The sequence below is a fragment of the Fusarium mangiferae genome (genome assembly GCF_900044065.1).
Source record: "Fusarium mangiferae strain MRC7560 genome assembly, contig: FMAN_scaffold002, whole genome shotgun sequence".
NCBI lineage: Eukaryota > Fungi > Ascomycota > Sordariomycetes > Hypocreales > Nectriaceae > Fusarium > Fusarium mangiferae.
The window spans coordinates 295,439-307,825 of record NW_024573922.1 but is presented as its reverse complement, the minus strand read 5'-3'; the positions used below and the strand labels follow the sequence as shown (position 1 = coordinate 307,825).

Here is a 12,387-nt window from a genome sequence, read left to right as displayed (position 1 = left end):
GCCTGCTTTTATATTCGTATTTCCTGAGGAATGTTTGCGCACCAAAGTTAGACGAGATGAAAAAGCTTGACACGATGGTTATGTGCATCGAAGCTCTTATACCTCAAATGCTAAACAATGATTCCTCTCATGACCATCAAGAGCTATACTTTTTGTACGTAGTTAAAGTTTCGATACTTAGGCATTTGGTGTATCTGCAAATAATAGTATTACTGGAAGGATGGCACATATAGTCTTCTCTGAACATGTTTATCTGAAAGTCTCACTCACCGGTAACCAAACATCTGATAAGTTCAATTTAGCTTTGCATTGTGACTGCTAGTAAAGGCAAATCAAAGACTAGTATCCTCTTATTAGGTTGGCGTGTCGCATCAAACGAGATCTGCTGCCAGTAAGCCCTTATGGTGAATGCATGGCACATGGAATAGTAACACCTGATAAACTTTCTGTTCCTTTGAGTACTCACAGGTCCTTACTCTATCTAATATTACAAGAATTTTCATAAGCTCCACGGTCAAAAGCTAGAATGGCGAGTTTGAACTTAAGATAGAAGCATGTTCCACCAAGAGACCTGTGACTGATACCTTAAAAATCATACTACGAAAGTTGATCGGCTCCCAACCGAGATGCGATGTGGTTATCTTCATTACAGTTTTCAGCTCAGAACGCCACGAGAAAATTTGCAGTGGGTGCCTACATCTTTGACATTGATGCCTTGATTTAAGACGTGCTGTGGATGATACCTTCCCAACCTCTCAGCTCATGTAAGCAAATTCTCCGAAGAAGCTCTTCATCAAGTTTCGTGGCAGCCCTAACCAGGGGATCAGTCAAACTGAAGTGATACAATATTTAAAGGGCGTTGACCTGCCTCTGATTCAGGCATTGCGGGGTCCGGCAAAGGCCTCTGTGCTGCTGTACCTCCTCTCTTGGATGGTTGTGAATTACACACTACAATAGGTAGTCTTGTTTATCTGCAGGTGGTCTATCACAATGCGGTATTGCCGATGTTTTCGTAACTCAAAATATCGTGTTGTCCAATGATATCACCAACTGGGTTCTGGCACACATTGACTCGCAGGCAGCAACACGAGCCATTTCCAATATTTCGAATCCTCAGTATTGATGTTTCGTTTCACCAGAAATTATGAGATTGGAGACGCGAGTATAATTTTTCGGTCTCAAGCAAGTATATATCTCAATTGAGTGTCCTCAGGTGTAGAACTGGATTGGAAATAACCGCAAAAATATTTATGCGGGGCGAGAAGCTCAGAGCTTTGATGATCAGCACAAGTCTACGACAATCGCAGAAAACCATAAAAACCAGTCACGATAGGCACACAAATCTTAACAAAAAGGCATATCGTATTAAACTTCAGCACCTTCTATAAGAATTGCATGTTCCCTCCCCTATGGAGAAATAATCCTTCACCTTTTTTTTTGTAGACACAGCGAATATATTTATTTAACCTTTAACTGAGGATATCCTTATCACACCATCAACAACCCTGACAGGTATGGGCTGAACTGTCATACAATACTGGATTTGATCTAAGTGATTCAGGATCATTTCCATTTACAGACCCTTCAACAACACCACCACACCCAACGCGCTGCAAGCTCATGAAGCGAGCTGCTTGCCGGCATGACAACTCTCCTGAGGACAACAAGGATGATTCAGAGAAACGACCGAGCATGGAACAAGATCAGATCGGGACACATCAGCTGTATTCTTGCAGACCCGCGCCTCGGCCTCCTACTCCACCTCTCCAACAGGATGATTTCCCCGATTATCCAACTTACACGTTGTATGGGGTGGATGTTCCGATGCCCAAGAAAACCAATGACCTTCCATACACAGCTCCACTGTCTCCGCCTGAAACAACCTATGATTCATCCACATGCAGTGAGCATGTCTTCTCAAGCACCGATTCCAATCTTGACTCTCCGCCCCAGAGCCCCATTTCAAGCACCACAGGCTCCGAGGAAGAACCTCTGTCAATTAGAGAGCGAAGCCACCGTGCAGAGTGTTTTTCGCAAAGCCCTCTCTCGGTATCCGTTCAAAACTGTTCAGAGTCTGATGTCAATTCCCTTTCATCAGAGAACTCTCGGGTTCCTGCCTCCTCTTGCCCCAAACTCCCCCTTGTCTTTGGACAACAGAGCATTTTCCCCCTTGAGATGGACACCTATTTCAATAGCACGTCGTCTTATATCAAGCCTGGAGACTCTGCTGTTCTCCAGGAACAGCTGCGCCGTGCGATCAAGACCACTCCTCTTCCCAGCCCACAGGACCGTGCGGTGGGTTGGCTCAAGTCCTCATCTACCCCTGAACATGACGTCGGCTTTTTGAAAGCCCTAGAATTCCAATCTATCATGTACACAGCTATGGAGACTGAACCTGGCGACTTCGGTCCCAGGAGTTCGAGTATCGCAAACTTGCCAGAGTGCATTCGCGTCGGAATCATGACCTTCTTCACGGAGCCGAAAGACCTTTTTTCTCTGATCAGTTCATCACCAGTGTTTCTTCAACCGTTTTCCTGGAACCGACATCAGATCGTCAGCCATATCACCCAGAGAATGAGGTTTCGCTTCGGTGGCGATATGCCCCACAGCTGTCTGATGGCAGCGCGGCTCCGCAATATGGAATCTAAGAGTGTTGTCGAGAGTGCTGAAGATCTCAAGGCCATTGCCGATATATCTGTCAAGGAAATGTTGAAATTCTCTCCGAGGGGGCCTTTGCTCCATTCGTCTTACAGTCTTCGGCTCCTCGAGTTCATTTCAGACACCCTTGACACAGCAGAAAGAGTGATGACAAGCTACGCGCATCAAGCAAGGGTACATAACCCCGGACCGTCTCTTACTGCTAGAAACCTAGTTCTATCTGAAACTGAAAGGAAAAGGTTCATGGACGCAATCTGTCTGTACGATGCTTACTGCACAGCTTTCTTCTCTGAGTATGCCATTTCATCTGACGGTGACAACGCCATACGGCAGAGCTTCCTTGAAGAAGATGGCATACCAGGCGAAATCATCACGCGATTCTATAGCATTGCGCTTTTCCTAAACCACTCCTATCATCGTTGGATAAGTGCTGCCATCCAAAAGCGACATCAGGGCCTTTCCTTCCGGGGTCGAAACTATGCCTTTTTCCTTCCGTCGGAAGAAGACATCGGCCAGCTTGTCAACCACTTTGTTTGTAGCGGGCCAAGTGTTTTCCGAATGCTGCAAGATATGAGACGTTTGGATCGTTACAATTTCCTTTTCAAGTTGCTTGGCCGCTGCAAGATGGACGCAGCATATCACCAGAAAGTCACGACCGCGCAAGGCAGAGGAGACAAACGAGCTTGGGCATATCGCGAGATAATGGCGGCCCTTACCAGGCAAGAGGTACACACAGCCCAACATTTTTGGGACCCAGTAGTTGTCGGGAATATGAAAACTGCTTGTCATCGCTCGCCCTCGGCTGTGATACACTTTCGAAGCAGGCCTGATGCTTAGCCTTACTCAACTCTCTTCCATCGCCACCCCACGAGAGTATGGGCTTCATACCGGCCATCGTATTTCGTATCTGTGATAAGGTTGAGGGGTCCAAAAAGGCTTCAGCCTCCAGGCCACAAAAGTAAAGAACACCAAAAAAAGTATTTCGTATCTCAAAACTATAAAACCAAAAATTAATAATTAATAATACCCCATTTCTGGAATTCATTACCGCCAGATTATTATAGACGATATGCATTACGACGCTGGAGCACTCAGAGACCTTTGAAAGCGCCGACCCACATACAGCTCGTGCCTAGGGTAGTTAGAAAAGCTGCAAGACTGGTGTGCCTTGATTGACGGCAGTGACTTATGTAGCTCAGTCACCAGACAAGTCCCTTTCGTTTTGTGAGTGACAGTTATTAATGTATGCTCAGAGTTGACTTTCCGGTGCACACCATTCGAAGAATGCCCCAATTTTGAACAGGAAACGCGCTGTCAATAAAGGCAGGCTCGGTCAGGCAAACCTGAGTTGCATTACCGTCGAATACTTCAACAAATCCCATTCCGGGCGAATGGTTTAGTGGTATAATACTCCCTTAGCATAATTCAGTCACCTGAACAAATCTGGGAGTGGTCCAGGGTTCGATTCCCTGTTCGTCCAACTTAGGCGGTTAAAGCCCGCTATTATCCTCTCTTTTTGGATTTTCACCAGGCAATTCCCATTGCCCATCGAGCAATACTGGCAGGCCGTATTCTTTTTATCGTCTGGGTTTTATCGACTGGACGAGCACTTTTCATTTATGACCAAGGAACTGTGGCACCTTTTTGGTGCGATTCCCTCGCAAGCTCAATGACCCTTAAACCATCCCGTGATTGCGTTGGCTTGACCTCCAACTCTGCCTTGCCATTAATCGCATCAGCGACATTCTCATACAATCCCATCCATCGACCTGCAAAACTTGGATATCGACCAGCATACTTCTTGATCTCAGGGTCGTACTTCTGAAACTTTCCGTCGAACTCTTTGTAAGTGGTGAGAATACCCCGCAGTTCATCAGACTCCACACCAAAGCCTTCATCAAGCGGCTTGAGACCAGCAGCAATGCCATCCTCTGTTGCACAAAAGCTATGTTTTTGGAACTAAAATGAAAATGTTAATCAAACACTTGCGTAAAATGATTTAATTCTCACCTTGATGAAAGAACCCTTCGTTCCGCGAACGAGCTGTTTCAATTGCTGTGCCATCGGCGTCGTCACAGCTGTCTTGACTGTGACCAGCAGATCTTTCTGCGCGCCATCATACTGTAAAATAATGGTAAAAGAGTCTTCGACTTCACTCTCGGCGTCACGTTGGACGCGGAAGAACCCAGTCACAGACTTGGGTCGGCCAAAGAGAACGAGCGCCTGGTCGATGCTGTGCGTACCTAGGCCAAAGGCCATGCCAGACCCTGGAGTGTACTTGGCTCCTATTTTGGACAGCCATGGTGGTGATTCAAAGTCATAGTGCAATTCGGCTTCTTTGATATCGCCTAGTGCACCTTTATTAATGAGGTGGCGAAGGGTCTGAAAGTCTGCATCCTGTGACATGATTAGAATTCGATTTAGAAGAATACAGACTTGAAGCGCTTACCCATCGTCGATTCTGAAAGCAAGTAAGAATGAGACCCTTCTCTTCACCTAATTCGATCACCTTATCCGCCTCTTCAGCCGAAACAGCAAAAGGCTTGTCCACAATCACTAGATCGTATGTTAGTTTTACCCCAGCCCTGAAAAGCGCTGCTCACCATGCTTGCCCGCGTTAAGCGCTTGCTCTGCGAAAGATGCGTGGGTATCATGCTGTGTCGCGACAACAACAAACTGGATATCTTTGTCGGCGAAGAATTCCTCAGCTGCGCGATAATGCCTGATCTGAGGAAAGTCAACGGTGCAGTGCGAGCCCTTCTCTGCGGACGACGGATCGGCTGGTGCTTCTTTTCTCTGAAGAATAGCGATAACTTCGTAGTCTGGAATAGAAGTGATAAACGGTAAGTGAAAGCTCCTGGCTGAGTTGCCGTAGCCTACGACACCAACTTTGATAGGAGCCATGATCCAGAAGCTGTTTACAATAACTTTAATTTGTGAAATACAAGAGACTTCTTTTATCTGATCGATCACTGGGGTTTTATCTAACGTTGACTTACAAATCAACTTCCCTTTTGTGCCGCATCTTATTATTCACCCGGCTAACTATAGCGTCACTGATGGATTGTCCCCGCATTGATTTTATCCTTGGTGGAGCAGAGATGGTATCATGACACAACCCCGCTCTTCGGGGAGTATCGGTGATAGATCCGCTACTCCGCGAGGGACATTAAAATGCCAAGAACGTCTCAAATATTCGGTCTTAACGGTCAGCAAACTATCAAACTCCGAGATCGGCTGAGGGAATGGATAAGATCGTCTGAAATGCTGAAAATCTCGAGGCTTTGAACACCCACTGCCGTACTTCGGTGACCACTAACCCGAACAGTAAACCAGTATTTGCGGGTCCCGCAAATCTACCTTATAACGACCGCCTACTTCATATCGCGCATTTCTGAGACTCTGGATACCTGAAGGATTTTGAACATCACATTTTAAGATGGCCAGCTCAGCAGACTCTCTACCTCACCTGCGATGGGGCATCCTAGGTACGACTTACGTCTACTTGACTCTCCTAAGCTAACTTTCATTCAGGCACAGGATGGGTCTCCTCAATGTTTCTGTGCGACCTCCTCGCCACGCGTCCCGACGCCAAAGCAGCACATACCATCGCAGCCATCGGCTCATCTTCTGTCGAGAAAGGCACTTCGTTCGTGGAGAAGCTCTGGGAGAAAGCACCCGATAAGCCAAAGCCCCAAGTCTACGCAGATTATCAGGGTGTTTATGACGATCCAAACGTGGATATTGTGTACATCGGAACGCCGCACTCACTGCATAGAAAGAATTGCCTTGATGCTATCGCAGCGGGCAAACATATTCTGTGCGAGAAGCCTTTTACGATAAATGCGAAAGAGGCGAAAGATATTGTTGATGCGGCGAGGGAAAAGGGTGTTTTTGTCATGGAGGGTCTGTTCAGCCCCTCATTTGTTTGACTGCTTGCTAATGTTTGTTAGCTGCTTGGGTGAGGTTTTGTTCCCTCTTTGAGGCGCTACACGAAGAGATCATTGTCAAGAAGTCAATCGGTGAAGTGCAGCGACTTTCCATTGATTTCGGAAACAAGTTTGATCTAAGCAGCTTGCCCGACAATCACCGTCTCAAAGACCCCGCCCTTGGTGGTGGAGCTTTGCTTGATATCGGCTTTTACACACTAACGTTTGCTTCAATCATTCTTGGTGACTGGAAGGTTGGAAAAGATCATCCGAAACCGACGAAGGTCCTGTCGTCTCTTGACATTGTGGATGGCATCGACGCGGCGAATACGGTTATTCTCGAATACCCCTCCGCCAACGGAGGCGTCAAAACAGGAGTGTGCACCTCAAGCTTCCGATATCGAGGCCCCGACGAATTCGGCTACATCCAAGGTACAAATGGGAGTATCACCCTGTTTGGTCCCGCAGTCAGTGTCCCTGGGGGATTCCGCGTCACTGAAGGAGAGCGCCCGGGACCTCCTGCAGCCGATACCAGGACCACGCGCGTGTTCAACGTGGAGCGCCACGAGGGAACGTTGGGATTCTACTGGGAAGCTGATGCTGTCGCGCAAGACATTGCGGCGGGAAAGACGGAGAGCGATGTTGTTCCGTTGGACGAGACGCTTCGTTTGATGCAGTTGATGGATGAGATTAGAGCTGTAAATGGGCTGAAGTATCCACAGGATGAGAATTAGGGATACATCGTGGCCTGAGGCTTGAGGCAATCAATAATAGCGGCATTTAGTCACTCACCGTGGGGACAAATAAAGTTGCTGCCAATTAGATTAAACAGCCGCCAATTTCCTCCATTCATTGACCTCAGGCGACCACAAGCGGGAGCAAATAACCTCTCAGAGTTTCGCTTCGGCCGTGACAAACCGACAATGATTGAAATTGTTTGTTCAAAGAGATGCAGACGCGATGCACTGTCACTGTCGCAAACATGCAGTCCATGTTGACTGAGTCACCCACCGAAAGCAACTGCCCATCGCGAATGCCTTATCTTGACCATGATTCCTTCCATTCTTCATTTTTCCTCTTCCATCACCGTCTCGTTTTTTTGAACACGCCAGCGAAACTTGATCTTGAACCTGATTGACATTTGCTTCTTGATTCTGCCTCTTGCGCGCGACGATGCCGACCTCAGGATCCGGTGCCTCACTTCTTGCCGACATTTACTTGGAAGACTGCAATCTTGGCTTCACCCCGCGATGGGAGTTCCAGCCTGATTTTGACAATATGAGAATGACGATTCAAGCGCTTTTTCACAGCGACAACGTCCGCATCAAGCATTTTGCTGAAGGTTGCTTCAACAAACTCTACGAAGTTCAGGTCAACGACCAGGCCCCGATGTTGCTGCGTGTCGCGCTCCCCGTCGATCCACAGAACAAGACCATGAGTGAAGTTGCTACGATCCAATGGGTTTCCACGATCACAGACCTTCCGATCCCGAAAGTCATTCATTACGATGCGTCGCGTGGTTCTCCCGTTACTTACGAATGGATCTTGATGAGCAAGCTTCCAGGCGCGCGGATGCAGGATACATGGCGGCATCTTACCATCCCCCAGAAAACAGACACAGTTCGCCAGATCGCATGTTTCATAGCTTCTCTTTTTCGCGTGAAGTTCGCGAGCATCGGAAACATCTACCCTCCCATATGCGCAGGCGAACTACCGAGGCCCGGCCCAATTGTGTCGACTTGCTTTTTCTACGGCCCTATCAACAAATCCGACATTAACCGAGGACCCTTTCGGAACAGCAGCGAGTGGTTTGCAGCGCGGCTTGAGGCGACCAAAAGGGATGCGACAGCGACGATGGCAAAGTGGTGTGGAAAGGAAGATCTCGACTGCGATGCGGTAAAGGAGATTGATGATGCTGCACGAACCTTTGGCCTCGCCGAGAGATTGCTGCAACTGATCCGACGCATCTTTCCATTTCACGCGGAAACAGAAACCACTGTTCTTTACCACGATGACTTACACGGGAACAATATTCTTATCGACGATGCAGGCAACATCACAGGCATTGTCGATTGGGAGTGTGTGTCCGTCGTGCCCCTTTGGAAAGCCTGCGGCATCCCCCAATTCCTCTTTGAACAACCCCGATGGACTGAACCTGATCGCAGACGATACCGCCATGACGCACACGGTGAGATGTCCGAACTATACTACAAGCATCTACACCAGTACGAAACCACGCGCTTGCGAGAGGTCTTCTTTGGAGAAATGGAGCGGCTTGACCCGCGCTGGATGGACATTCATAAAAAGACACAACTGCTGAGGGACTTTGACTTTGCGGTGCAATTTTGTGACGACGTCGCCGTTTTGAAGCATATCGTCAAGTGGGCTGAGGCTGTGGAGGCTGGTGGGGATGTGCCGAGGATGTGGGACCTGCTATGGGCGAATGCGCTCAAGTGGTATTGAATATCCGTTCTTGAAGGCGCGACCTTCAATCAGCGACCTATTGATACGAGAACCCCAGACAGATCTTGTTTGTGTATATTAGCTGAAATGATATAGATCTTGATCACGACTGCGACGTCTGGCATAGCCGAGATATTACCGCGTGACATGTCCCCTTCCTGCCTGTCCATGCGATCGTTCGGAAGATGGCCTCTGCGCACTTATCTTAGCCACTGCTGACTGGGCTGAAACCGCTCGATCGAGATACAGACATGAGACCGCCATTCTCACGTAAGAGCCTCGGACGCCGGGTCGCAGCATCTCACCAACCTAAGTAAGCCTACTCCAATATCGACCACGGAACCATAAGTTCCCCACGCTCACCGCTCAGAGAAATATTGTTATCAAGCCTATACCTCACGACGGTATTAACGGGAACTTAACGGGCACGGCTTTCTTGAATATCCTATCTCAACCCATGACACCTCGTATTCGTCATGCTCAGCCTCAGTTCCTCAGCCGTAAGCAAGGGAGTGATTGGATCAACATCCGCTCTCTTCCAATTGGTCTACTCCAAGCCTGACTGTGCCCAAGAAACGCCTCTGAGAGGTTGATTGGTCTCACCTAATTCATTACCAACTTGTACGACCGTTGGCGTAATCACGGGGTGAAGTTCTGCATGGATGGCGTTGTGATTGTGCGCTGCGGTGAGACATGACGAAGTCTATTCATGTTAGTCATCTGTATAGAGACTCGGATTGGGTCGTTGGGTGAGATTATAAGTCCTAGGGCTGAAACATCTGAGTGCCAAGACCAGGATCCTTGACCAGCTGGACTCGTATCGCAGATTTGCTTGAAATTGGGAACATGATTGGATTTGATGACTACGACGGGAACTTATGTATGTGATTGCCGTCATAAGCCTGCATATTCTCCGATAACAAGATTGGGATGACCGCGTGACGAACATGAGCAAGGACGAGGCGTTCTTATTTAAATCCCGTCTCACAAAGCACAGAACCATCGGCCCCAAACCACTAAAAACGTTCTCAAAATGGCTCTCATCGAGCGAGTATGGCACGCCTGCGTCAGTATAGTCGCATGGCTAACCATGTGGCCCACCTCCCCTTCCACCTCATACCAACATCCTCTGCGCCCCAATCATCCTCACACTCACATTGAAGACCCCAGTCCTGGTTTCCCCATCTTTCATCCCCCACCAGGTGACCATGAATTCCTCTGCGAGTACCCAGAGATGACAGGTTTCGTACAATGTTCGATTCCAGAGAATCGAGAATGTTGGCTTCGACATCCTGATGGGAGAGAGTTCAACATCCATACTAACTATGAGAACTTTGCGCCCAAGGGAATTATGAGGCATTATACGCTTAATATTACGGAGAGTTGGTATAATGCTGATGGACAGAACTTTACTGAGGCGAAGTTGTTCAATGGAGAGTATCCTGGGCCTTGGCTTGAGGCTTGTTGGGGAGATGTGAGTTTACACCCTACTGCAGAGGCGCCCACGGCGACTAACCATAGTGTAGACGTTCAATATTACCGTCATCAATAGTATGAAGAGGAATGGCACAAGTATTCACTGGCATGGTATTCGTCAGAACCAGACCATGGACATGGACGGTGTCAACGGCATCACCCAGTGTCCTATTGCACCAGGAGATAGCTTCAGCTATATCTTCAACACGACCCAGTACGGAACATCCTGGTATCATAGCCACTACTCTGTACAATATGCAGATGGTCTTCAAGGTCCCATCGTAAGTCATCCTCAACCTGTCCCATGAAGCATGCGCTGATGGCCCAGACAATTCATGGCCCTCAATCTGCACCCTATGATGCAACCAAGAGGCCACTGATCATGACGGATTGGTGTACGTTACCCCAACCTGTTTCCCATGACCTGTACTGACCAAGATTCAGCTCACGAGAGTGCATTTAGACTGCTCTTCCCTGGCTCACAGTTCTCCAACAAGACCATCCTTCTCAACGGCGCAGGCAACGTCTCCCACTACGGCTACACCCCAACTCTACCTATCCCCGATAACTATGAGTTATACTTCAACAAAACTCCAACAGATAAGCCAAGCCGTCCAAAGAGATACTTGCTCCGTCTTATCAATACTTCATTTGACTCAACACTCGTCTTCTCCATTGATAACCACTGGCTTCAGATCGTCACTTCGGATTTCGTCCCCATCGAGCCGTACTTCAACACCTCGGTGTTGATTGGTATCGGCCAAAGGTACAACGTCATTGTTGAAGCTAATCCCCTGGCCGGAGATGTCAATGAGATCCCAGATGATGGAAACTTCTGGATCAGGACTTGGGTCGCTGATGCATGTGGTATAGCCCCAGGAGGTGACGGCTATGAAAAGACCGGCATCCTGCGATACAATCACTCTGACAAAGCTCTTCCCTCCTCTCAGCCTTGGGTCAACATTAGCAAAGCGTGCTCAGACGAGACTTATACTTCGCTTCGACCCAAGATTCCTTGGTATATCGGTCCAGCGGCCAATGCCCAAGCGGCAGATGGGAACGGTGAGCGGTTCAATGTTACTTTTGATCCAAACGCCAAGAACACACCTGAGTTCAAGGAAGAGTACCCAGTCGCTACATTTGGTCTTCAAAGGCCTGGTCAGAACTTTAGACCACTGCAGATCAACTACTCTGACCCTGTTATGTTTCATCTGGATGAGCCGAGGGACACTTATCCTCCGAAGTGGGTGGTGATTCCTGAGGATTATACTGAGAAAGAATGGGTATGTACCAACCGCCTTCAAATATTCTCAGGTAACATGATTAACCGTCGTAGGTCTACTTTGTTCTCACGATAGAAGGCATTAGTGCTCGTACCGGCGCTCACCCAGTACGTACCCAACCCTGGCCACATGATCCCCAACTCACCATATCAGATTCACCTTCACGGCCATGACTTCGCGCTTCTACAACAGGAGGAGAACCAAACCTACGACCCAAGCAGATTAAACCTGAAGCTTGACAATCCACCAAGGCGTGATGTTGTCCTACTCCCGCGCAACGGCTTTGTAGTAATTGCGTTCAAGGCAGATAACCCAGGTATCTGGCTGATGCACTGCCATATTGCGCGCCATGCCTCTGAAGGTTTGGCTATGCAGGTTCTGGAAAGGCAGGGAGATGCGAGTAAGTTATTCCCTGCTGGCTCGCCGAATATGATTGAGGCGGAGAGGGTTTGCAAGGTTTGGGAGACGTGGATGGATGGGGAGAAGGATTTCTTTGAGGGTGACTCTGGTATTTAGGTGGTTGATAGACAGCAGTACACTTGGAAGTTGTGTACATGTAACAATTTGGTCAATCTAGA

At 48.2% G+C, this 12,387-nt stretch overlaps 5 protein-coding genes and 1 non-coding gene across 6 annotated transcripts; 5 read left to right on the top strand and 1 right to left on the bottom strand.

Moving 5' to 3' along the window:
• Positions 1–1,620: 1,620 nt before the first annotated feature.
• Positions 1,621–3,495, top strand: FMAN_06678 (uncharacterized protein; the record flags this gene model as incomplete). Its single annotated transcript, XM_041826511.1, has 1 exon — positions 1,621–3,495. The coding sequence occupies one exon, from the start codon at positions 1,621–1,623 to the stop codon at positions 3,493–3,495; it is 1,875 nt and encodes a 624-aa protein (XP_041677566.1).
• Positions 3,496–4,043: 548 nt separating this feature from the next.
• On the top strand, positions 4,044–4,138 carry tRNA. The gene is made up of 2 exons: positions 4,044–4,079; positions 4,103–4,138. It is a non-coding gene; the product is annotated as a tRNA-Ala (tRNA).
• Positions 4,139–4,275: 137 nt separating this feature from the next.
• FMAN_06679 (related to dehydrogenases and related proteins) lies at positions 4,276–5,562 on the bottom strand (the record flags this gene model as incomplete). Its single annotated transcript, XM_041826510.1, has 4 exons — positions 4,276–4,617; positions 4,669–5,055; positions 5,108–5,214; positions 5,262–5,562. The coding sequence occupies 4 exons, from the start codon at positions 5,560–5,562 to the stop codon at positions 4,276–4,278; spliced, it is 1,137 nt and encodes a 378-aa protein (XP_041677565.1).
• Positions 5,563–6,097: 535 nt separating this feature from the next.
• Positions 6,098–7,321, top strand: FMAN_06680 (uncharacterized protein; the record flags this gene model as incomplete). The annotated part of the gene is made up of 3 exons (XM_041826507.1): positions 6,098–6,146; positions 6,193–6,564; positions 6,612–7,321. 3 exons carry the CDS (start codon positions 6,098–6,100, stop codon positions 7,319–7,321), a joined length of 1,131 nt encoding a protein of 376 aa, XP_041677564.1.
• Positions 7,322–7,760: 439 nt separating this feature from the next.
• Positions 7,761–9,050, top strand: FMAN_06681 (uncharacterized protein; the record flags this gene model as incomplete). The annotated part of the gene is made up of 1 exon (XM_041826506.1): positions 7,761–9,050. One exon carries the CDS (start codon positions 7,761–7,763, stop codon positions 9,048–9,050), a length of 1,290 nt encoding a protein of 429 aa, XP_041677563.1.
• Positions 9,051–10,083: 1,033 nt separating this feature from the next.
• FMAN_06682 (uncharacterized protein) lies at positions 10,084–12,325 on the top strand (the record flags this gene model as incomplete). The annotated part of the gene is made up of 6 exons (XM_041826505.1): positions 10,084–10,524; positions 10,577–10,807; positions 10,855–10,921; positions 10,971–11,809; positions 11,863–11,916; positions 11,963–12,325. The coding sequence occupies 6 exons, from the start codon at positions 10,084–10,086 to the stop codon at positions 12,323–12,325; spliced, it is 1,995 nt and encodes a 664-aa protein (XP_041677562.1).
• Positions 12,326–12,387: the final 62 nt, after the last annotated feature.